This window comes from Anolis carolinensis, chromosome 3 (assembly GCF_035594765.1).
Source record: "Anolis carolinensis isolate JA03-04 chromosome 3, rAnoCar3.1.pri, whole genome shotgun sequence".
Lineage (NCBI taxonomy): Eukaryota > Metazoa > Chordata > Lepidosauria > Squamata > Dactyloidae > Anolis > Anolis carolinensis.
The window spans coordinates 27,113,202-27,138,397 of record NC_085843.1 but is presented as its reverse complement, the minus strand read 5'-3'; the positions used below and the strand labels follow the sequence as shown (position 1 = coordinate 27,138,397).

Below are 25,196 nucleotides of genomic sequence, written 5' to 3'. Positions count from 1 at the left end.
CTGAATATTAATGCTTATATACAGAATGCAGACATACAAATTTTAGCTAGTTTGTCAGCATGAACATAGAACACTGGTTTTAGAGAGTTGTACTTCCTTTCATTTTTGTAATTGGAGCTAGTTCCGGGGGCTTATTTTGATATATAGAACTCCTTAAATATCTCAGGATCTAAATATCTCCTTGTGATATGAGTTCTGTTGAGGACCCTCTTATGGCTATTACTTTAGCAAATGACTGAGACTGTCTGGAACTCATAATAGGCTTTCTTGATGATTGCTATTTGGTGTGGAATATTGTTGCCTTGGAAGTTGGGTTGATGTCAACATTAGTTAACCCCATGTCATGGTGTTATATATATAAATAAATACGTAACAAGGATAACAATAATAGTTTTTTATCTTGCAGGAAAATATATTTTTTGTTCTGCTAGACCTTTTGACACGAATCTCTCAGAGATACATTAAGTGACATTCACTAAATATTACACATTTTTATTTGATTTTAGAATTCTGTAATGCATATTGTGATCTGAGACTAGAATTAAGAGTGGCATATACAATTATTTGTAAATACCGTTAAGTTCATGTAGAGCAGTGGTTCTCAACCTGTGGGTCCCCAGGTGTTGTGGCCTACAACTTCCAGGAATTTACCAGCTGTTAGGATTCCTGGGAGTTGAAGGCCAAAACATCTGGAGATTCACAGGTTGAGAACCACTGATGTAGAGTGAAAGGACTTAACATTTCAAGAGAATGGCTTTTTTACTCTTTAGTCCAGGCCTGCTCAACCTGTGGCCCTCCAGGTGTTTGGGACTCTAGAAGCCCTAGACAACTTTCTCAATGGTCAGTAATTCTGGGAGATGAAGTCCAAAACAACTGGAGGGACATAGATTGTGCAGGTCTGCTTTAGGCATACAAAAGAGAAATAGAGGTGCTTGTTATATTTGATGCAAGGGAGTTTTGTAATTTGGGTGCCATTACAGATAAAGTGTTTGTGTCCTTTTAATTGTATTTTCAACTTTAGGTGGCAGAATCACCCAGAAAAAGACCTGTATGATAGCTCTACAATAAATGGGCATGTTTATTTTCAATACCATCATTTTAGTCCATTTTGACCTTTAAATCACCAAGATCATCATGTCAAAATGGGTTCAAAGGTGATTTAATTCCTGCTAGAGTATTCAGCTGCTGACATACTATGTTTAGTTCATATGTCGAAGGTAGCCATTTGAATGAAAAAGTCTCTTCTTGCCCCAGTGCCATTTGGAACAGCAGAGACAGTTTCTTGTCTAGGCACTTCTAAATTATACTCCTGAGGGTAGGAAATGTTACACTGCTGATCTTTACAAGCCATTCTGGGAGGGATTAAATGGGGATAAAAATATCATTATGAAATTTATCTTGCTATTATCTGAAGAACAGGCAGTTTATAAATGTAAAACTATATATAGTTAGTTATGTGTTACTATGATGCACCAATTTTCTGCCTCTTGGTCCCTTCAGGGGCCACATAGACCATCAAAAATTAGAGAAAAGGAACCTAACATAAAAGTACTGTACCGGTAACTAGAAGTCCATGTCTTTTAAAATAAATGAGTATTTTATGCTTAGATAGTACTGGGATGCCATGCCAAACCCTGATACTTTGTGGGCTACATGTGGCCCCTTTGCCACACTTTGTCTGTTATTGCTATATATAACACACCAGAAGTCGAAGGCTCAACTCTAATTGTTGGGAGAATACCTTGTTAGCCAAATCAAGTTTTAAGCAGTTGCATGCTTATTACTTGGTAAAAATTCAAACAATACTTGTGAAGAATCCTAACAATCTAAATTAATAACTTTTCTAGTCTTGATATTTCTGTGATTTAGGTGCTTTAAATTCTTCACAAATTATATAATGCTTGGCTTGCTGATAAAGCCTCTGTTTACATAATGAAATAAATCTTGTCTCATTCGTTTCCTAAGAGATCTGTCTATGGAAATGAACACATATCTGGTCTAAATAAAAGGCATTGATTATGTTTAGCTCCTAATGTATAATCTCCTTAGAGGTTAGTGGGAATCTGTATTGTAGCATATTCTGCATTTACATCATTTGTCTAAAAAACTTATTACAGTTTGTTCTGTATGCAGATGTTTGATTTGATTTGATTTTTTACAAAAAAATATGATGAGGCATTTAAATTGTGATTGTCTTCGAAGATCACTGGATAGAAATTTGATGCAGACACAAAAGAGTTTGTGTGTTTATATAAATGACATATGAATAAGTGTATATACTGTCTCTCTCTCTATAAAAATGTAATGGAATTTCGGCCTAGGAGTAAACAACAAAACTAAAAGCCACAGAACCACGAAACTTGGCAACAGAACCCAACGACCTTGCCGCTAGGTTTCTACAACAAAACTCAACATTTGGAACTGAACAGGGAGCCAAAAAACCCCAAAACAGGGAAGAACTATCTGTGCCTGCGCCGAACACGAACTGGCACGCACCCAACACCCCCACCCCACCCTCAAACGTCGCTTATGCGCCTCTCTCGCACTCCCCTTTTCCCGCCGCCATGTTTGCCACCATTCCCAAGGCACTGCGCATGAGGAGAAAGGCAACCAGTGGAGCTCACCATTTAAAACTTGTGCGGCCTGGTGAGCTTGGAGGAAGGAGGGAATGCTGCCCCTCTCTCCCGCAAGGCCATGGCAGAAGGCCCATCACCCCCATCCCCATCACCCCCATCATCCCCACCGTCTCCTCCTCCTCGCTGTGCTCCTGAGCCTTGGTGCTGGCGCTGCGGAAGAAAGGGAAGTCAAGCGGGTGGTGCAGAAGGAGACCGAATTCGACCGGCTCTACTCCTGAGTCCGTCAACACCACCCTTCTCGACATCTATGCCTTCAACCACAACGTCACCCGGAACAGGGTCAGCCCCAAAGGGGGGGGGGAGGGGGCCTCTGCGCCCGTGCAGAGCGCCCAGAGAGGAGGAAGGGAAAGGAAGAGGCCTGCCTCTCTCTCTTTTCTCCCAAGGTGGCGCCTGGAAGGGAAAGAGAGAAAAAGAGAAAGGAAAGGAAGAGAGAAAGAGGGAAGGAGAGAGAGAGAGAGAGAGAGAGAGAGAAAGAGAAAGAAAGGGAGTGTGAGAAAAAAAGAAACGAAGATAGAAAAGGAAGGAGGAAAGAAGGAAAGGGAGGTTGTTAGGAATAGTGGGATTGGGAGTCCAAAACACCTGGAGGGAGGGCCCAAGTTGGCCCATGCCTGAACTACACATTCCAGGACTCAACATCCAGAGACATTTTTACATTGTAACTCCAGCTGTCTGTATGTATGTCTTTGTGTGTATATGGCTGGACTTACACTTTCAAAATGACCCTGTTCAAGCTTACAAACGCATTATATTTCTTTAGATAATGCATGTCTGTATAATATATAGATGTTTATATTACATTTGTGTGTGTGTGTGTGTGTGTGTGTGTGTGTGTGTGTGTGTGTGAGAGAGAGAGAGAGAGAGAGAGAGAGAGAGAGAGAGAGAGAGAGAGAGAGAGAGAGAAGAGAATGTGTCTGACCCCCTGGACAGATAGGCCAAGTAATTATATAATATATATGTATATGTATTTATGTAGATGTGCGTATGTGTATAGCTGGAATTGCACTTTCAAAATGTCCCTGTTCAGACTTACAAATTATATTTATCTAAATTAACCATAAGGGCCAGCTAACACCTCCAAACAAAGGAATACCCCAGGGAAAAAAACACCCAGGCTTTCAAGCTGCAAGGCCATTACGTGCTAATCAAGGTGACTAATAACACAATTAATACCTGCCGCACAGAGACTACTCATTGTATTCCAGCTCACCAAACAAGGATTCCCATAAGAAGAAAACGGCCAGGCTTTCAGGTTGCAAAGCTATTCACTACTATTCCACCTGACCAACAAATGATTCCGAAAAGCCACAGCAATGCGTGGCCGGGCAAAGCTAGTATACTTATAAAAAGACAAACAAATTAGTATCAAAAGAAAGAAATTGAGAGTAAGCATTTTGGTTTCTTTACAGCTGTCCAAGGAAGTTTGTGGAGTTCTCTCCTCTGTTTTTATTAGCCATAAAGCATTGCTATCTTTATGCTAAATTGACATACAGTATTTGTAATGTCTTAGCATCTTACTGTAGGGGCCCGTTCTTTGTATTTTTCAAATTAACACAAAGTGATAGGGAATGGGCAGTTTATTCTACTGTCTCATTCCCACCAAAACAATGGCATATGTTTGAGGCACTTTCCTTTATCACAGAAGGTATTAATTACCAATACAAAAGGCTCGGGGCTCTCCTGAGCGTGAACTTGGATAGATCAATTAAATAAGTTTCCAGATGGTGATGACATTTAATCATTGTATACTAGACTATAATTTAGTATACAATTTGTATAAAAAGAGACTTCAACTACTAATTTTAATTATATTGCTTTTGTTTGACTTTAGTTATAGAGAATGTAAAAAAGGGAGGGTCAACATGCATAGTTTGTAATTTTATTATTGCTCTAAGAATAAAAGATATGTTTTTATAATATATATTTTTGTTCTATTCAGATTAATGTAAGAGTTACTACAATGGATGCAGAACTGGAATTTGCCATCCAGCCTAACACCACAGGAAAACAACTTTTTGATCAGGTAACTTTATTTTACTATGGTCTCATTCAGATATAACGAAACCAAAGTTTTTCATTAGAAGAAAAACAAGTAAAAGCTACAGATATGTATGATGATCATTGCAGCAAATGGCAATTTTACATTTTATATTATCTTATACAAACATTTTCTGTTTATAGAACCTGTTTTATGAAACAAATTGTTTTACTTTACAAAACAAAATGTAAACCTGTTTTTCTTGCAAACTGTGACCACAAATTTCTCCTCTTTTCCCTTATATATAAAATGGGGGAAGAAAGAGAATGTGGGCTTAAGGGAATGTAATTTTACCTGCTTGTTCTTTTAATAGCAAACAGCAGTTTGTCTTCGTTTTGTTTATCTTAATACAGTAATGATTCTGTGTATGCATTTTGTCTTTGACATGCTTATGGGGGTGTATACCAGATGGTTGTTTTTCTTCTTCTTTGTGCTCTATGTGAAGAAATTGGTTATTTTGTGGTTGCACAGACCACCACTCAGAATCTTCTAGAGCTTTTCTGAAATCTTTTTGGTGGTAATCTCACCTATGCGCAGTTCCCATCTGATCCCCCACTTACTTTTTGTCCGCTGCAGTAGCAACACCTCAGGAACTTCCTTTATCAGTGGTCACTACATACTTCGATTTTCAGTTTAGAACACAATTTTGTTTTCAGCTACATTTCTTGATTTATCTCCTGCCTTTGACTCAGATGGTCTGACCATTCTCCCGTCTTTCTGGTTTCTCACCCTCAGACTATTTGACCATTCCTTCATCTCTGGCTCCTCAGCTTTGCTTTGTCTCATTGTCTTCTTGCTTAACTGTCTCAGTTTGGCACTATGGCCTTCACTACCTTCTTCAAGAAGTGCCTGGAGAAGGGAGAAAGTCTGTGTACTAGAATGGAGGAGTGGAGTAAAAGCATTTGGGTGGAAAGTGTGAGAACCATTGGAATGGATATGGGTAGTGAGAGAGCACTGAGGTGGGTAAAGAGTGAGGAAGATCTTCTAGATGGATGAATTCTGTGAGCAGGAAGGGAGAGCTTATTGATAGATTGAAGTAAAAGTTTCTAAATTATATAAAAGTACATTGTCCTATTAGTTGTTGAAATGCTGAAATGAAAGGCCTACTGTGAAGCATGTATCCATATTAGTCTATTCAGCATTCTGAGAGCTGTTCTCGCAGTGTTCATGTAATGGTGGGTTTACAGAAACCAAATATTTTGATAACCTAGCTATACTGAGATACTTATAACACATTTTTGTTGTTGTGATCAGTTTAAATTAATCTAAGATACTCAGAACATTCAAAATTATGTGCCATTATTAAGCTTTCTCATACCCTGCAAAAAGTTAGTGGATCCTATATAGCAGCTCTATTTTTTTAAGTTCATAGCTTTTAAGATCACATATTTGTTTTTCCTCTTTCAGGGATCTATTGTCAGATATTGGTGTTCTAGTTTTCATTTTATTATTATAAATCGTTTATTTTATGCTCTAATAATTAAGTTTGAGTGGAAATTATCTTAAAACATTTTTTTAGGTGTTTAAAATAAGTTAAAACCAACTTGCAAAGTTTGTCCCATAAATATGCATCCTTTTAGTTCTTGTTAAAGATATATATTAACACATGTACTTGATGTGTTATCAAATGTGAAAAGTCAGCTGGGCGGAAAAGATTGAATCTCTGTTTGCAAGTCCACTCTGCAGAAATGACAGGCAAGCTGTGCATTTGAAATATTGCATTCACCAACCCTGAGAAAAATTTCAAGGTGCAAAAAAACTGGATGGAGAAAGGATTTTCCTCTCTCATGAGATCAGGATTCTGACATGGAGTGATGTTGAGTGGTGGGACATTCCAGGCAAGGTTTTTACACAGCACTTAAGTGATGGACTTTGCTGTCATAACATGCAACTATGAATGTATGCTTTCGTATGTCACTTTTGTATGTTTCAGTTGTAAATCCTTCTTTCCCAATTTTGTGTGGGTTTAGCAGTAAAGCATCCAATTATAATAATTATATATATTTTCCATATATATACCTCACAACCTCTGAGGATGCCTGTCATAGATGTGGGCGAAACGTTAGGAGAGAATACTTCTGGAACATGGCCATACAGCCCAGAAAACACACAACAACCCTGTTTCCAACAAATATTTAAACTTTTGTTGTTGAAATTTGAATTTTCAAAGTCATACTTTGCAAAGGGGAACTGTGTCCTGATCTTAGCTCGGAAATTAGGTTGGTTAGCCCAGACAAAGATCTCTGGGATCCTTAATGATGTCCATTAACTCTAAAAGAGGATTAAACAAAGCTATGGAGATCAGGCTGTTAATGGCTAGGAGTTAAGATGGTTATACATTACTTCTAGAATCAGAGATATTATGACTCTGATGTCAGTTTCTTGAAAAACCGAAGAGCTATTGCCCTTTTGCTCCACAGGAGCCTGTCTGAGTTTTAAGGTCTCTAGGGGAAGCTAATCTTTCAATCTCATAGCTGTCTCAGAAACATCTTCTGGGAATGAGAAAAAGGGTCTTCTGTATGGCTACTCTCAGATTCTGGAACTTCTTCCTTAGGGAGGCTAGGTTGTCTCCTACACAGATGTCATTTTCTTGGCTTGTGAAGATCTCTTTATTCCTGAAGCATTTTAGCGACTTACTATGTTTTGTAAGATAAGGGCCTATTAATGTGCTGCCCTACTTCTACTCATTTAAATTATTTTAATTTTATTGACAGCTTAATTCTATTCTGTATGTTTTTAGCCACCTGTATTTGTAATTTGAAATTATTTCTATTTAGAAGCTTCTTTGAGTCCCAGCTTCAAGGAAATAATGGGGTTTATATATAAAGGGATGGGTAGATGGATGAATGAATGAACGAATAGATCAGTGGTGTCTAATATGTGGCTCACCAGGTGTTTTAGACTTCAGAACCAAGAGTTCCTGGCCACTGGGCAAGCTAGCTGGGGCTTCTTGGAGTTAGAAGCCGAAATATCTAACAGGTTTGAGATACCTCTGGAATAGATGAATGGATCATCATCTGGTTGGTCACTGTGGGAAATTTCATATTGGAATGAGTTGGCCTTTATTCTAATCCGGTGGGGTTGCTGTCATGTTAAAAAGAGGTTGGGGAAGGAAACTCAAATATTTATGAATTACGTTTTTTTATCAATGCTAATGCATTTCTTCTTTTTAAGGTTGTAAAAACAGTTGGCTTGCGGGAAGTCTGGTTTTTTGGACTTCAGTATGTGGACAGCAAAGGATATACAACTTGGTTGAAATTAAATAAAAAGGTAATGCATGATGTGTATACAGTTCAAAATAATTCATCCTCAGCCTGGCTGGGGAAGTAATCCACAACTAATAGGCAGCTTCTCCACTCCAGTTAGTTTATTGACTCTTCTGTCTCCCTCAATAGTTTTCCTTCCTTGGTAGCTGGTTGAATTTTCTAACTCTCTTGCTCTCTGTTAGCATCTGTTCTCTGTTCTCTCAAATTAAATATAAATCATGACTAGCAATTTGGCAATTTGCATAAAGATGCAATTGTATGTAGTGATATCATTTATAGTTTTTATTTCTTTTGCGAAAAGGTTACAGTAAATTTTAGATTTTAGTTTTACTTAGAAACAGAGTCTGTATGTACAAGACTAGTCTGGGTGGACCAGTTGTTTGATTCAGGATAATTGTGAAGCTTTCGATGTTGCGCTGTTCATCAATTTTATGTATCCTCCAGTTGGAATTATACCCATATATTTTTAAGCCTAGAAAAATATTGTTCCAGGATTGTCATGCCATAAGTCAAACTGATTTAGATATGAACATGCATCCATTTTGTATCTCAAATTGCTTTTAAAATGTGTATAGTTAAAAAATATATTTTAGAGTAGCTGATCCCATTTAAGTGTTGCTTTACCCAGGTGACAGTCTTATTGTTATGGAAATAAATTCAACTGATATTGTACTTAGCAGCCCTAGTGCTATGGTCTGAGGGAAACAAAAGGAGTATGAAGGCGGGGTATGAAATATCTTTTAAGATAATATCTTATTTAGTGTTCTTGGCTGTCTTGAACCGTGACCAGGAACCCTTCATATTGCAAAAAATTGTTGCCAGTTCTTTTTGTTTTTTGTTAATATACTATTACAAGAAAATATGCTATTATTTCTTTATTTTGTATTGATAGTCAGCATTTTGGTACAGAAGTAATGTTTACCTCTTTGCAAGTTTTTCATAAACATTTCAAATTCTATTTAAATGGGAGCTTGCCAGATATATGTGAATGTACTTGATAAGTCGAATATGTAGTGCTCATTAGCTCAACAGTGTTGGCAAGTCCATCCAAAAAAAATTCTTGTAACTTTTGAAAGTGTTTCTGCTACATTATTATGAATTCAAAATTGACTTCATGAAAATCAAACATGTATCCAATTCTTATGTAGAGGTAAGTATGCAGAGCTGCCTTTATATAATGTAAAATTGGAGGGACACAAGAATACAATAAAGACTTTAAATGATTTTATGTAGCCTCGGAAAGCTGTCGTGTTTTCCTAATTCCTAATTAATTATTTAGAAGTCTGTGTGAATCACAAGTCTTTCAGTGTTGTGCTTTCTAGAGTTTGAATTACAGTATGTAATAACCAGTAACTAGATTGCTTTTTCTGATAACTCTTATATCTTCTTTACCTTTCTAAAATTCCTATTTCAGGTAACACAGCAAGATGTAAGGAAAGAAAATCCACTTCAATTCAAATTCAGGGCCAAGTTTTTTCCTGAGGATGTATCTGAAGAATTAATACAAGAAATAACCCAGAGACTTTTTTTCCTGCAAGTCAAAGAGGCCATTTTAAATGATGAAATTTATTGTCCGCCTGAAACTGCTGTTCTTCTAGCTTCTTATGCTGTTCAAGCCAAGTATGGTGATTATAATAAGGAAATACATAAGCTAGGATATTTGGCAAATGACAGACTACTTCCCCAACGGTAAGCAAAAGATTGTGTAACTCTATGGCAGGGGTCCCCAAACTTTTTAAACTGGGGGCCAGTTCACGATCCTTCGGACAGTTGGAGGGCCGGACTATAGTTGGCCACCAAGCAATAATAATAATAATAATAATAATAATAATAATAATAATAATAATAATAATAATAAATAGGGTTGGAAGAGACCCTTTGGGCCATTGAGTCCAATCCCCTTCTGTCTTTGGGCACCAAAAGCACAAGCAAAGCACCCCTGACAAATGGCCTCCCAGCCTCAATGTTAATAATAATAATAATAATAATAATAATAATTGTGCAGTTTTCTGGCATTGTATATTTCTGTGACTGTTCATTTTGGGTCCTAGACACTTGGGAAGTGTTCGACTTGTGATTTTGTGATATGAAATCCAGCATATCTATCTTGTTTGCTGTGTCATAATAAAATAGTAATAATAATAATAATAATAGTTGGAAGAGAAGAAGAGAACCCTTGGGTCATTTAGCCCAACCCCCTTCTGCCTTTGTGCCGTGGGGGCCGGATAAATGGCTTTGATGGGCCGCATGTGGCCCCCGGGCCTTAGTTTGGGGACCCCTGCTCTATGGGGTATAGCATATCAGTTGAATGCTAAGCATGCTTAATGGCTTAAGGGAAACAAGATTTACTACCACATGTTACAAGACAGGTTTCAGTACACAAATGCTGCATCTTCAGTGATACACCTTGTTAACTGAAGCAGCTTCACGCATCACTACAAATCACAATTCAGCATTTCATGACTTGTGAAGCTGCTTCCATTAACAAGCCACAAACCACCTTCCGTACCAATAATTTGTTACTGCTTTATAAAATCTGACTTGTTAGACTTCCAACTGTTTAATCCATGTTCTGTTTCTCCATCTACCCATCTGGAAACAAAAGGACTGGGAGAGAAATGGGGAAGATAAACCACTGTTTGGTTGTTTGCCTTGTAGATTAACGCAACAAACAATGGTTAACACAAAATTACAAATGGGCTGTTAAAACTAACACATTTTAGTTGAAGCACACTGAATCAAGGAAGCATGTGCCATATAAAATGCATTATTTATTGGTGCTGCAAGGGTTTTTGAGCTTTTTGATGCATCATGCTGCTATGTTAACCTGTTGTGTCTTCATAGCTGATGTGCCTTCATAACTCCTGACTATTGTGCTTAAAGAGGATATAAGCACTGCAGACCACAAACCTCAGTCAAGGAGCTATTTTCTTTAATAATGAGATCATACCCCACCATTTTGATTAAAAACCTTAAGGAATGTCAATCCAGTTGTAAGGATCCAAGTCCCATTTCAATATGTTGTCACTTTAAGTAAAGAACAACTGATGGTGGGTAAACCACTGCTGGTAGCATTGTTTTTACTATTCCCATGCCATTAAATTCTTTTGCATATCTGAGGAACAGTTAGACCAGTGTTTCCCAAAGTGGGTGCTACCGCCCCCTGGTGGGTGCCGCAGCGATCCAGGGGGGCGGTGATGGCACCTATTAGGACACGGAGGCAGGGCCAGGGGAGGGGCGGGGCCTTTTCCTAAGTGCCGGAGACAGGGCTAATCATCTGAGGCGCCTGTTAGGACACGGGGTGAAGCTAGAGGAGTGGGTGTGGCTTCTTCCCAAGAGCCCGAGACAAGGGCTGAGAATCTTCTACAATCAATCATATAGATCAGCAGAATTTAGTTTTATTTTCCTATTGTATTTTTGATATTGTTGTGTATGATTTATTTTATTTAAATAGTTGTAAGTCCCTATATGTTGTGAATTGTAAAATTTAACATTTTCTAAGAAATAGATAGGTGTGCATAGAGTAGTCACTGTAGTTGAAACAATAAAGCAAATTAGGTATACATTTAGTTTTGCATGAAACCCAGGGCATACATTACATGGCTTTACATCTTTATTTTCACAGTGTATTGGAACAACATAAATTGACAAAGGAACAGTGGGAAGAGAGGATACAGAATTGGCATGAAGAACACAGGGGAATGTTGAGGTAATTTTTGTAATAGTTGTATAGTCCTCTAAGCTTAAAATTAGCTTGTTTTTGCTTATTGATTTATGTGTATAATAGAAACATGTTATAATTATGTCCTGCAAATAATTAGCTTTGTCCTGCATATTATGTCCTGCAAATAATTAGCTTTCTCTACTTCTCTTTAAAACATGTAATTAAAATAAGACATTTTGTAAATTTACTAGGAAGTGAGCTACATTCAAATTAGTCGGAGTTATTTGCAAATGGACATGCATGAAATAAGCATGGAAGATCCCTTTAAAATGGATGAATGTTTGTACCTAGTTGGCCATTTTGCATCAATTAGTTTTCAGTTGTATTTAGTGGATGCAAGGTTGGGCCCATGACCACTTTTGTTATTACAATAAAGATAGAGTTGCACATTATATGGTTTTAAATGATGTTTCTTCATTATCAGGGAAGATTCTATGATGGAGTATCTGAAAATTGCCCAAGATTTGGAAATGTATGGTGTCAACTATTTTGAAATTAAGAACAAAAAGGGAACTGAGTTATGGCTTGGTGTTGATGCATTGGGTTTGAATATTTATGAACATGGGGACAAGTAAGTAAAACCAGGATATTTTTCGCTATCTCCAAAATACTATTCAGAAATCTCTCTTCTTAGCAATAGTCTTCTTACTAGTAAGACTAGCAAGTTATTTTTAACGTATGACCCTAGGAAGAGAATTTGAGATGCAAAAGCTAATTAATGGTGAAAAAGAGCTTGTTTTTCTCTGGTCTTGTTCTTATTAAAGATAAGCCAGCATTCTTGTCTTTAATATACTGTATTAAAATGTCTTTTGGGGGATAAAGTATGTGTGATCTTTTATTAAGGATTCTTCTGTCCTCACTAAAGGTTGACCCCCAAGATCGGCTTTCCTTGGAGTGAAATCAGAAATATTTCGTTTAATGACAAAAAATTTGTGATAAAGCCTATTGACAAAAAGGCCCCTGTAAGTAAAAATAGTTTTAAGAAAGTGACATGTGTACACCTGTTCCACTCCTCTCTGATTTTTACTGTTCTCAAGTATTTTGTGCCTGTATTTTCTAATCGTTTTGGAAGTAATTCCATGCCCCCCTTTCCACACTGTTGATTGCCAGTCTGTTTCGAATTAGAATTTTAAAATATAAATTAGCTTCTTTAACTAAAAATATATACACTGATGTAAAGTTTAACTTGAACTTCATTTGATTTTGAAAACAAAGGAAGCCTTTCAGACAGATCTAGGCTAAGTTGTAGTCCAGCATTCTCTTTTCAAAATGGCCTGCAAAACGCCTCTGGGAATGCACAAATAGGAATGGAAATGGCGATTGTTCTGTGTTAGTCTGAAGTATCAAATATTTTTATGAGTTAATCTCTACAAAGTGATGTATTGTTTAGCTGTTAATGCTTGTTTTGAGAAAATAATTGTATAGATTGATGGAGACCTTGCATATGTCCTTGTATAAGTTGTGGGCAGGTTTTACAGCCCAAATTATAGATTTTGATCTGATCTGTTAATTAAGTTGGTCATTCCACAGAGAGGTGATAGCACCAATGCCATCTTGGGCCAACCCCCGGCTGCTGCCACTGTTTCTCTGCCCAGACATTCGAAAAGGCTAGAAATGGTACCGTGGCAGAAAGTGTAGATAGAGGGAGTGACTCCTCTTTCAGGGTTTTTTTTGTGTCTGGAGAAGGGGGTGGTTCTTTTTCTATCAGAATTAAGATACAGTTCTCATATTGATTTGTGGATAAGTAAATCTATTTTCAGTGGGTTGATTTTTTTGATTAAAATTTCTTGATTTAAACATGAGTATATAAGATAGATCTAGTAACATTTTATCACTTCTGTCTTGTGAATCCATGAGCTAAATAATTCATCTTTAGTCCCAGTTCTGTTGGAACACATGACGTTTCTCTCGTTTCGATGTGAAAACACTTTTTGTCTCTTTATTTTTCTGCTCAGGAGTGGGACAAAATTTGAGGCAGAACATGGCATCATGTTTGCTGGAGCAAGGGGAAAGTGCAATGTGGGAAGATTTAGCCACTACTGGCGTGGACAGATGGATCTTGCAAGATCTTAGTAATTTAGCTCAGTTTTGGGAATGCTGTTCATCTAGTTCTGATGATGAAGTCCCAGCCAGGCTGTAAAGAAAGAGGTCTGAAAGGGTCTGTAAAGTCAGAAAATTATGTATAGAGGCAAAGAGAAAACAAAAGATACTTAATGGAATGGAAATGCAAGAGGAAAGTACAGTATGGCTAGATTTGCCAGTTTCTGATGCTGAAGAATGATTCTTCCAATATCTTAATAATTTAGTTCAATTTTTGAAGTGTTGTTCATCTTCTAGCTCTGCAGTGCATATGAGGAAGCATTCTGTGAGATTTGATCAGGCATAATGATTTTATATCCTTCCTAAACATGGTTGCATCAACGCTAATTCCAAATAATTTCAGTTGGTTTCATTAGAAGGTGAAAGTGTGTTGATATTGAGATGCTGGAGTCTCATTTAGCAAGAGTGTATAGCAAGAGTGTTTAGCTGAATGTCCATGTTATTTGTAAATCTGTGTATTATTAGAACATAAAAGAGATTTCAGTAACTTACATTTTTTTCATTAGGATTTTGTATTTTATGCACCACGTCTGAGAATTAATAAGAGGATATTGGCATTATGTATGGGAAACCATGAGCTGTACATGAGAAGGAGAAAGCCAGATACAATTGAAGTTCAACAGATGAAGGCCCAAGCCAGAGAAGAAAAACACCAAAAACAGTTGGAGAGGTATAAAATGGACAAGTACCTGGGAACTAAGCGTGAAAATGTATTGGTTTTAAGAACTGATTTCATAGTCCAGTTTTCCCAAAATAGTCTGGTACAAAGTCGGAATTTGAGATGGACTAAATGACCACAGTCTACAGTAGACCACAGTAGACTCTTTGGAGACAATTCTCTAAAAAGAGTGGCCTTAGTGGAAACTATTGCTGTGTTATATATAGAAAAGGAAGCAATGTTCTATAAAGTTCCTAGTTTTTCTTTGGCCCATGTTTTTAATAATATTAATAATAATATTAATAACAACTTTATTCATATATCCCTCCCCGAAGGGACTCGGGCAGCTTACATGGGGACCAAGCCGAGCATAAACAGGATTACAAAGTAACACAATTAAAAACATAACAAATCCAACACTCGCTTATCCAACGTTCTGGATTATCCAACGCATTTTTGTAGTCAATTTTTTTCATACATCATGATATTTTGGTGCTAAATTCGTAAATACAGTAATTACTACATAGCATTACTGCGTACTGAACTACTTTTTCTGTCAAATTTGTTGTATAACATGATGTTTTGGTGCTTAATTTGTAAAATCATAACCTAATTTGATGTTTAATAGGCTTTTCCTTAATCCTTCCTTATTATCCAACATATTCGCTTATCCAACATTCTGCCGGCCCATTTATGTTGGATAAGTGAGAATCTACTGTATATAATTACAACAATTAAAACCAGAAAAGTAAAAACATCATAAAAATACATCAGCCGACATCAACCAGTAACTGGAAAAGTAGGGTAAGGCAAGGGCTAGTGCAAAACGCAGACTGTAGGGCCAGGGCTGGGAAAAAAGTGCTAGAAAAACCAAAACAATAAATTAGGTCTGGGCAGACCTAAACAGGAGCTAAACAATTATTCAAAGGCATACTGGAACATCCAAATTTTAAGTCTTTACGGAAGATGGACATACGGAAGATGGGCTAATCATGTTATGCCAGATTGTACTACAAAATTTGTCCTTCTGTAAAGGTCAGTGAGAACAGGCTGCTTTAATTGGACTTCTAATGCTTTGGGGTGAAATAAAATTCTTCCACTGACATGCTTGCCCCATATCCCCGTTGTGATTTCAAATGAACCTGTACTAGTTAAGATGAATATTAATACTGGAATTACCTGTTTTGGCAGGCTTATAAGTGCCACTAAAATATTATGATGTATGAGCCACCTTGGATTGTCTATGTGCAGTCTTAGTGAAGATGAGAAGGTGATACAGGACATCCAGTAGTTCAATTTCATAGCTGAATCAGACCATCTGATGTTTATTACTCCCTTTAATTTTCTACTCTGGTATATCTTTTAGTAGTTTATTTTTTTTAGTTTAGCATATTTGGATAAAGTATATTTATTCTTCAACTATAAAATGAACATCACTTAGCTCCCCACTAGATATATATCTGTTTCTCTTCCATTTAGAGCACAACTAGAAAATGAGAAAAAGAAAAGAGAAATAGCAGAGAAAGAAAAGGAAAGAATAGAACGTGAAAAGGATGAGTTGTTGGAACGACTAAGACAAATTGAAGAACAAACAATGAAGGCACAAAAAGGTGAATCTTTGCTTCACATTAATTTGTTTTAATCATCTGTGGAATGTGTGTGAGAGAGTAAGAGAGAAAAAGGCAGAATGTAAAGTGGTTAATAAATTTAGTCCTAAATTGAATTATTTCAAACTAGAATAGGCTTATTGAATTAATTGTTGAATGTTGCCTTGGTGGTTCTATTCAAGTTTGACCAGAGTTGGATTTAGGTTAATTGTTTTTTGATGGATTGTTAATTGTTGCTTTGGTAGATCTACTATAGTTGGGATCAGAGTTGGATTTAGGTTTTAATATTTTAATTGCTAGTTTAATAATATGAATTTGAAGTGCACACAACTTTTTAACTGCAACTGTTTACACTTGTGTTTGAGTGCAGTTCACACATAATGTTCTAAAGCAGGATTTCTTAACCTATTTTGTTCCATGGACCTCTGCCAGTTAGGTGAAACCAATGACCTTGTCTCAGAATGTAGCGGCAGATAGGTGCCCCTATACATCAGTTAGAGGTCAGAGAATTTTTTTTTCCAATTCAGACTCACAGCCCACCTGAAATATTTCCATGGACCACCAAGGGGACCCTTCGTTAAGAACTCCTGGTTTAAAGGTTTCATATGTTGAGAATAATGTGGATTTTCAGTGTTTGGTTTGATTTTCTGGATGTATGCTTATAGCAAAAGTAGAAGCATAGATCAAAATCAAATTCTGCTGTATGGCAATAAATACAACATATGACGTTCTACACTAAAATTTAATTTTTGAAGTAGCTACTACTTAGACGTGAGAGAAAATGCGATTTTATCTATAAACTACAATAGTAGTATAAGTAAAAAAAAGATGTGAATTTTTTATTTCCATAATACTGAAAGTCTTTTAATCTTGTTTGTATAGGTCAGATATGTAAATTAAGAATAGAAATCTATATGGAGAAAATCACAGCTGAGGGAAATGACGAAGAAGAAATCATGAAAGAAACGTAATGAATATATATCGTAATGAATATATATTAACCAGGCGTTCCATATTCAAGTTCTCAGGGAAAAGTTCAGTTAGATTCTATTTACTCCTGGAGCATTTTTGTTTTGCAAAACAAAGGCTTTATTTTGGTAAATAGAATGGCTTTGACTTATTTGTAGGATTTCATATATTGCTTTTAGTGCTATATCTGCTTTTAAAAAAAATATATTTTGAATTGTAGCCCAATTGGCCTGTGATACAACTTGTAAGTCACAGTGTCATTTTAAAAACATTTGTAATAGAATTGGACAAAAACTGGTGGATCCAATTTTAAAAGAAAATGGATGATTCCTTGGATTTTTCAGCATTTAAAGATCTTCTTAACAATTTACAAACATTTTGTAATCAGTAATTCTCCAAAGTCTGCATTGATTTGTGAAGTGACACAATTGTGTAAAAAATAGACAATGTAATACTTGCAGTCCCAAAGTACCTGCCCACAGAAGTCAAGCACAAATAAAAAGGCAAATGCAGATCATACAAACCAATTATGGCTTTGGCCAAATCAGGAAGTTAATGTGGGAGTTGGATTGCCTTAAGTGAGACAACTGGAACAACCAGTAAAAGCTAATAAAGTACCAAAATATATAGGGATGAAAATCTTAGGTTTTAGGAATTCTCACTCATCCCCCCCCCCCCCCCAAAAGTAAGTGTGTGGTCAATACCTTTAAAATTAGATGTAGTTGTCTGAGAACAAGAAGCACTTTTACAAGCCTTAAAAGGAACCAGGTCTTGAAAAGGGTATTCTTAAACTGTCAGGAATTATCCCCAGTTCACTATTGTTACATGGAGGGAGTGGTGTGGTACTAAGCTGCAGTCAAAGAAACTGCAAGGAACAGGAGAAGCTGCTTTATACTTGATCACTCTATATCCACTTAGCTCACTGATGTCTGTTGAGAGGCAGTGGCTTTTCTTGCTCTCATGAAGATAATTGTCCCATCCATGGCCCACTAATCCTTTTAACTGGACATGCCAGGGATTGAACTTGAGACTTCATGTCTGGAAGGTGTATGGTATACTACTGTGTGTTATTCTTGCTGTGTATGGTGTATCTACTCCTATTCAGCCACCTTGGGTATGATATATTTAGTGAATTGGCTAGCTTTTGATCACTGTTTTGCTTTTATACCTCTCTCTCAGCCTAATTTTTGATAGTGCTTATTATTAGCAGATCTACCTTTACAAAATCTCATAGTAATCTAGGCATGAAATTATTTTAAAGATATGTTTGTGCTATAAAGATCACTACCAGAAGAGTAAGGAAGACAAAACACTAAAATACTGCAGTGCAAAATGGCATTCGGTTATAATCCTGTGTATTTGACCTGCCGTTCAAGCAGGCCCTTGGCTAATCCTATTCAATCTTCATTTGCTTCTGGTCTTAGTAAGCAATGTGAGAGTCTGGAAACTTTCAATCTACTTTATTGAAAGGGCAGGCCATCCCTTGGAATTGCAGCTCATTATCGTTGACACCACAATTTGTTATATTAATCTACATATCTACATTGAAATATGGTTTTGTGAGATTTTTTTATTTTTTATAAATATTTGTACAGAACTAGAAGAACAGACAAGAAGGGCTCTTGAGCTGGACCAAGAACGAAAGAAAGCAAAAGAGGAAGCAGAGCGCCTGGAGAAAGATCGTAGAGCTGCAGAAGAAGCAAAAGCTGCTCTGGCAAAACAGGCTGCTGATCAGATGAAAAATCAGGAGCAGCTAGTAAGATGTTATATGCAAACTTTGAATATTTAGTTTCCTAGGAGACATGATTAGAACTGATATGTCAAAGAACTAAACAAAGGTGATTAACTGGTTTAAGTCCATTACCCCATGGTGTCTCCTGAGCGTGAAAAGACATCACAGTGTCATTACGGATTCTCATATTGAGATATACACTGGACAATAAGGAGAGAGAAAGAATGAGATTTTTAAAACTCCTGAAATAATGTTATACCACTATCTCAGTGATATGCCATAGTGTTGTCCTTAGTTTGTGGTGGCGAAACTTTCCTTGTTCCATTGGGAAGCTCTTCACAGTGAAACATTCCTAACTCCCATTCTTTTGAGCTTCTAAAGTAAAGAAAACTCTATTATTTTGCAAAGTAAAACATCTTAAAAATTACTCTATATTATAAATTCTATTTTATAATATAAAATTGAATTTTGTATTTTGTTTTGTTTTATTTAAAAATAAAGTACCCTCAATAGAAGAGCTTATTTTGTCAGATGTTTTGGCTGGCTTCTAAATGTTTTTATTTGGCATGAGATCATAATTAGTGGTTTAATTTATCCATATTAACAGAATGTGAAATTACTATTTTGAAATAAGCTCTGTATAATGTCTGGAATCACTCAGGAAAAGTATGAATATTTCCATTTATAGAGATGCATGTTTAATCTAAAGTAGTTATTTTTTCTTAGGCTGCAGAACTTGCTGAATTTACTGCTAAGATTGCACTTTTGGAGGAGGCCAAGAAAAAGAAGGAAGAAGAAGCTTCAGAATGGCAACACAAAGTAATCCCTTTGCGCATAAATATGGGAGTTGTGAACTGTATGTCAGTTTTTAATCAAGACATTTTCTAGCAGTGCTGAGTTAAATCTGGATTTAGCCATACCTAATGATTAGTCTATTCAAATCAATGGGATTTAAGTTAATTGTCAAATGATTTCAATTGATATAATTAAAGATCAGTCGAACTGCTTGCTACGCTGCTTTAAATCACACCCATGGGAGAAAAGCGGAATAAAAATAAACAATAATAACAATAATAATGATAATAGGTATACTTGGGGGGGGGATAACATTAAACTGGAGGTGGTCAACTCTTGCGGTTGAGGTATGCATCTCCTCAGTTTTTTCTTCACTCTTTTGATGAGAGAAGAAATTTCTAAAATGACTCTGTTACACTATATAGGCGATGGAGGTCAAATCCTCTCTTGTTTTAGGCCCTCCCTGGATTGTTTGAGGCCCGAGGGAAGCCTTTAAAAAAGGAATAAACAATTGTAAAACACTGCTGCTGTTACTTGGCTATAAGTTGTTTCTCGATTCATCTGACCTAATTTATTTCCTGATAGAAAAAAGGCCTAAAAAAAGCCATACATTGTGCTTTCTTGTTCCTTGTTCCAAGCTTCCGATGCACTTATTTTACTTATACTACAACTTGTGAGTTCAAAATATTACAGAAGAGCCATGTTTAGATCTGCATTTGCCCTGCATCTTTTCTTTTTCTCAAGTAGAAAGTACTGCAATGTGGGCTCAGGATCTAGAAGTGAGACATGGATTTATATCTTCATGAGCCAAATAATTACCTGTTCGTTGTTTCTCTGAAATCTAGTATGCACTATCTCTTAATGAAAAGTGTCAATTCTCCTCCCCCCAAAAATTTGTTTTGTCAAATCATTTTGAAGGGGTGGGAAAATGAGGAGGTGGAGCATAGAGTCATAGTATCGGTTGGCTACAGAAGATTGTTTGAGGTGAAGAGCTGATGAGGTTGGCTTCTGATCTACTCTTTATGCCACTTGTAAATTGATTGTACTGTAGAATAGTCTCCATACCTGGCATGCATGGTAGAATTACTATCATTATTATCATTATCATTATTATTATTAATATGTTTGTTTATACCTCTCTTTTTCTCTCCACAAAGAGAATGTCTTCTCACTGCATTTCCTAATAAATAACTTCTTTGTCAGCTTTTAGTTGTTCATGAATATTAAATGGTTTTTTTTTTTACTATCCATAGGCTTTTGCAGCCCAAGAAGATCTAGAAAAGACCAAAGAAGAACTGAAGACTGTGATGTCGGCTCCTCCCCCTCCTCCCCCTCCCCCTCCTCCCCCTCCTCCACCAGTTCTTCCTCAAACAGAGAATGAACATGATGAACAGGATGAGAATCATGCTGAAGCTAGTGCTGAATTAGCGTCTGATGATGCCGTGAATCACAGAAATGAGGAAGAGCGTGTAACGGAAACACAGAAGAATGAACGTGTTAAGAAACAGCTCCAGGTATTGAAAGATTACAATAAACCAACTGTGCGGCTGGAGGGTGGTATATTCTCTAGAGTGTCTCTTCTTTGCAGTTCCTGCTTACAGTAATCTAGATAGGTTTGTATATATTTCCCAGGGTTATCATCTATAGGCAGAGTGTAGGGGGCAGGGAAAGTTCTGCTGAGCATGGAGAACATGTTATTCAGTTTGTTGGGCTTTGGCTGTAATAAATGCAAACAATAATAATATGTATTTTCACACATCTGGGAATAACTTACAATTGAGAAATTATGTTTCATGTGATAGTCCCTCATGTGATGTGTAAAGGAGATCTTAATATAGTTTACCACTAATACTGTCTTATGAAATGGACAGTAGGCTTGGAATATGGTATTCCATGTAATTTACAGCGTTGTGTTTTTATGGCAAAATGCTCAGTAAAACAAAAGGTTTTTAAAATTTTCATGAACATTCATTATACAAATGTACTTGTTCTATCTAAACAGTGAGCATCTACTCAATAACTTCAAATCGAAGATCAGATTATATTTTCATTCACTCACTTAAAGCAGACTTTTTGATGACTTTACTTTTTAAATGTCTTTTGGCCATTTCAGTTTATTTCGGAAGGGCATCAACATCAATAAATGGATTTTCTGGAATGAGCATTTTCTTTCCAAGTTTCAGTCTGTACTGAAAAATTGATGATTTCAGAGGGATATAGAAGTTAATTGATCCACCCAACAGGATAATTACTACCTTGTTTGCTCTCCCCCCCTCCTTTCTTAAAAGGCAAAGAAACCAAAATAACTTAGCCCTCCCACTTGTTTGTAAGAAAGGATTACTTGAGCCTCGGATTTGGAAAACTGCCAGCGTACAAAGAATTAATGCAACTCCAGTGCTTCTTTTTACATTGTCGGTTCTCCTTTGCCAGTAATGCCTCCAAAGAACATGTAAATGGAATAAGTATGTATCTATTAACCAACCATAAGTGATTTTTTTACAAACAGAGTAAGGTTAAAAACACTTATTACACAGTTAAAATTTGAGTAACTTGAGTAAGGTGAGATCGTTTCTGGATTTGAGGTGGTGATAAAATGTATTCAAAAAATTCTCATAGAAAAATGTGTAACCTACTTTCCTTAAAGACATGTTCTCCTCTATACACATGTACTCCCTTGTTTTATGTATAAATTTAAGCTAAATGGTTGGAAGACATTAGTGCAGGTCTTGGCATCATTTGGCATTCGGCAGCTCCCAGTGTTCCTTTTTATTGACTAAGATAGCAGGGTATGCTCAAACTATTTGTACAGTAACATGTGCAGGGCTGTGCGATTCTCACCCTGCTTGAGAGTATAGACCAAGCTAATTTTGTTTAGCAAATGAAATGTGGAATGTTACATCTTCATTTAGATCTACAGGATCTAAATTCCTACTTATCTTGTTCAATAGGCCTTGAGTTCTGAGTTGGCCCAAGCCAGAGATGAAACCAAGAAAACCCAGAATGATGTCCTTCATGCGGAGAATGTCAAAGCAGGCCGTGATAAATACAAGACTCTTCGACAGATCCGACAAGGAAATACAAAGCAACGCATTGATGAATTTGAAGCAATGTGAGAGCTGTTCCTTTGCATATATGTTCTTCATTAAGCTTGAACCACCAGCAGAGAAACACAGGCCTTTCCACATGTGAAAGAAACACACCCTACCTTGCCAAAGCACTTAGACCCATTTGTGGTTAAAACACATTTCATGAAAGTTTTTCAACAATAAGGCAGTTTGTCCTCTATGACTTTTTGGGTGGTGGTGGTAGTTTCTATATTCTCATTTCACATATTCTTATTGTTTGTTCTCTGAAAGATTAATATGGTCTCATGCTGTCAAAGCTGTTAACCTAAGCCTTGACCATTTGAAAGAACACTAGATTTTACTTTATAAAACTGGCCATAATTTTGGCATGGGTGCACTTTGTAATGTTCTTTTCAGTTTAGTGAATTTGCAAGGATTTTGGTAATGCAGATTTATCATAGATATTGTGGCCCTCCCCCCCTCCCACAGAAAGGTGGAATTATCTGGTGTTTCATGTCCTGTCATCATTGATGGTTTTCTTTGCCTACCTGTTCACAAAGGTCTAGATGGCAGGCAGCTGTTCCTGTAAAAATAGTGGAACATCACCTGTAAGCACTTATGTATAGTCCTCTTTTACCAAAGTTTTTCATATTTCAAGTAGGAATAGGAAAAGAAGTGAAGTTCTTTCAGTTCTCCTCCCCTTGCATTCGTTTAGTATGAATTGCAGTGTGGGAAACCTGGACCTTTCTGGCAAGGGAGCATATGAAAACATCAGTCCCAAAAAGGGGACAGTATCCTACCTCACTACTATTTACATGATGACTGGTCCTTCAAACACCATATTGAAATGATAACTGTGTTAAGCTGGGTTCTCCATAGCTAAAAGCCACACACATCTAGGAGCCTTTACTTTTTAATATTTTGTTCTATTATGTATAGATTTATAGCATTCAAAGAATATACAGCTGCCTTTTTGTCATGTGAAACTCTGCATCTTGAATTTTACCTTTAAAAAATGTAACCTGTCACTATATCCTGTCCAATGGGAGGGCACGTATCCTATCCAATGTATGGGCATGTTTCCTGAATTCCTCTGTACTATATCACTGTGAGGCTCATTTTTTGATGAAGGCTGTGCATAAAACAACATCTAACAATGCACTCTAAGCCCCATTCAACATGCTCTTCTTGTTCTTTCCTGAAAATTGAAGCAGTAAGAAAGGAAACAATGTCAATTTGCCCTGCAATCCAGGGAATATAATAAGGGGAGTTGTGGCAGAACAAGGAGCAGATGAGTTGAACAACCATTAGGTGGAAGCAAACATGCATCCAGTGAATATTGAGTGTGTGCCTAGAATTCATGTTCAATCACTCTTATCTACCTGGAATGACTAATCAAAATTGGGCACCATGAGGATCATGTTGATAGAAATGAAACTGAAATGTATGCCGTGTTTCTAGGTATTTAATTAGAAGTTGGGAGAAAGAAGCTCTGCTTTCTCTGAGGATGGTTCAGCTATCTTTTGTTAGGTATTCTGCATTCAAAATTCACACTTACCTATAACAATTGCCATTTTATTACATTTCCATGCACAAGTTCCTTATGAACCTTTGTGTTTAAGAGAGATCCTTTAAGGGAGCACCTTATGAAAGAAACACATACACTGCTATATTATTTTTGGATAAGGGTAGCTGGCTAACCTTGTATAGAGGTGTGTGCAAATGTTGCGCACGTGCCCAAACACACACTTTGATTGCCCTGGGCATTTCTGCTTCCTGTTGCAGAAAATGGGGCAAACATCTTGCATTTTTTTCATGCAGTGAATTACAAAAACCTGTATATCTGAAGTGTTCAAAACCTTTGCCATAGCAGGTGGAATGCAGTGCATGGGTTTTCCCTGAAATATATGCATGGGCATTGACATGCTAGCCTGCGAGTGTGAGGAGTGGGGGAATACCAATCAGGTTTGCTGTTCATTATCTATGATGTATAGCTTAGTACTTAAATAGATCTAATTGATTTATAAAAACTGTGTGAATTTTTCTAAGCAATCTGGAATTAATCTATATTGCGAGGTTTTTCATCATGAACAAAATGATGCTGTTGATACTGGTCATCAGCTCCTGGGGAAACACCGCCACATGCTTCCCCTCTTCTTCCCCCTCCCGTCCTTAGCATCATGTTTTTGTGTTGTAAAATTAAGCTACAGTAAATAACACCTATTATTTTGGATAACATTCATTGGCTAACAATAAAGAGAATACAGTCATTTTTCTGAGGTCCACTGTTGTTATTTGATCCCAGGTAGAATTACCTGGTTCTTTTGTGCAAACGTAACTTTCCTAGAACCAATAAATACATATCTGAACCATGCATAACTGTTGGGAAAGAAGTGAAATCGAAGTGTAAGCAGAAACTTGGAAGGGAGATGGGCAGTAGCATGTCAGCCATGATTGAGTGGGAGGGAGGGCAATTGTGGAGTGAACAATACAAATATGGGCACAAAATTGTTCTCACAGATAAAGAGCTGGATGAAGCTACAACTGTTCATGTGGCATAGTTTAGATATTCTTTCATTGATGCCTCTTGTGTGGTGACCTGGATGCAA

The 25,196-nt window shown here is 36.8% G+C and overlaps 1 protein-coding gene across 1 annotated transcript in view; it reads left to right on the top strand.

The window, feature by feature from the left end:
- The window catches only part of rdx (radixin), a 40,480-nt gene extending 15,623 nt beyond the window's left edge, over window positions 1-24,857 (top strand). The window contains exons 3-14 of the mRNA XM_003219243.4: window positions 4,573-4,656; window positions 7,846-7,941; window positions 9,352-9,626; window positions 11,563-11,646; window positions 12,086-12,232; window positions 12,527-12,623; window positions 14,268-14,431; window positions 15,899-16,029; window positions 18,591-18,751; window positions 19,454-19,546; window positions 20,776-21,036; window positions 22,471-24,857. Of these exons, the coding sequence (XP_003219291.1) occupies window positions 4,573-4,656; window positions 7,846-7,941; window positions 9,352-9,626; window positions 11,563-11,646; window positions 12,086-12,232; window positions 12,527-12,623; window positions 14,268-14,431; window positions 15,899-16,029; window positions 18,591-18,751; window positions 19,454-19,546; window positions 20,776-21,036; window positions 22,471-22,635 (1,758 nt within the window). The 3' untranslated portion in view covers window positions 22,636-24,857. The remainder of the gene's footprint in view (window positions 1-4,572; window positions 4,657-7,845; window positions 7,942-9,351; window positions 9,627-11,562; window positions 11,647-12,085; window positions 12,233-12,526; window positions 12,624-14,267; window positions 14,432-15,898; window positions 16,030-18,590; window positions 18,752-19,453; window positions 19,547-20,775; window positions 21,037-22,470) is intronic.
- Window positions 24,858-25,196: the final 339 nt, after the last annotated feature.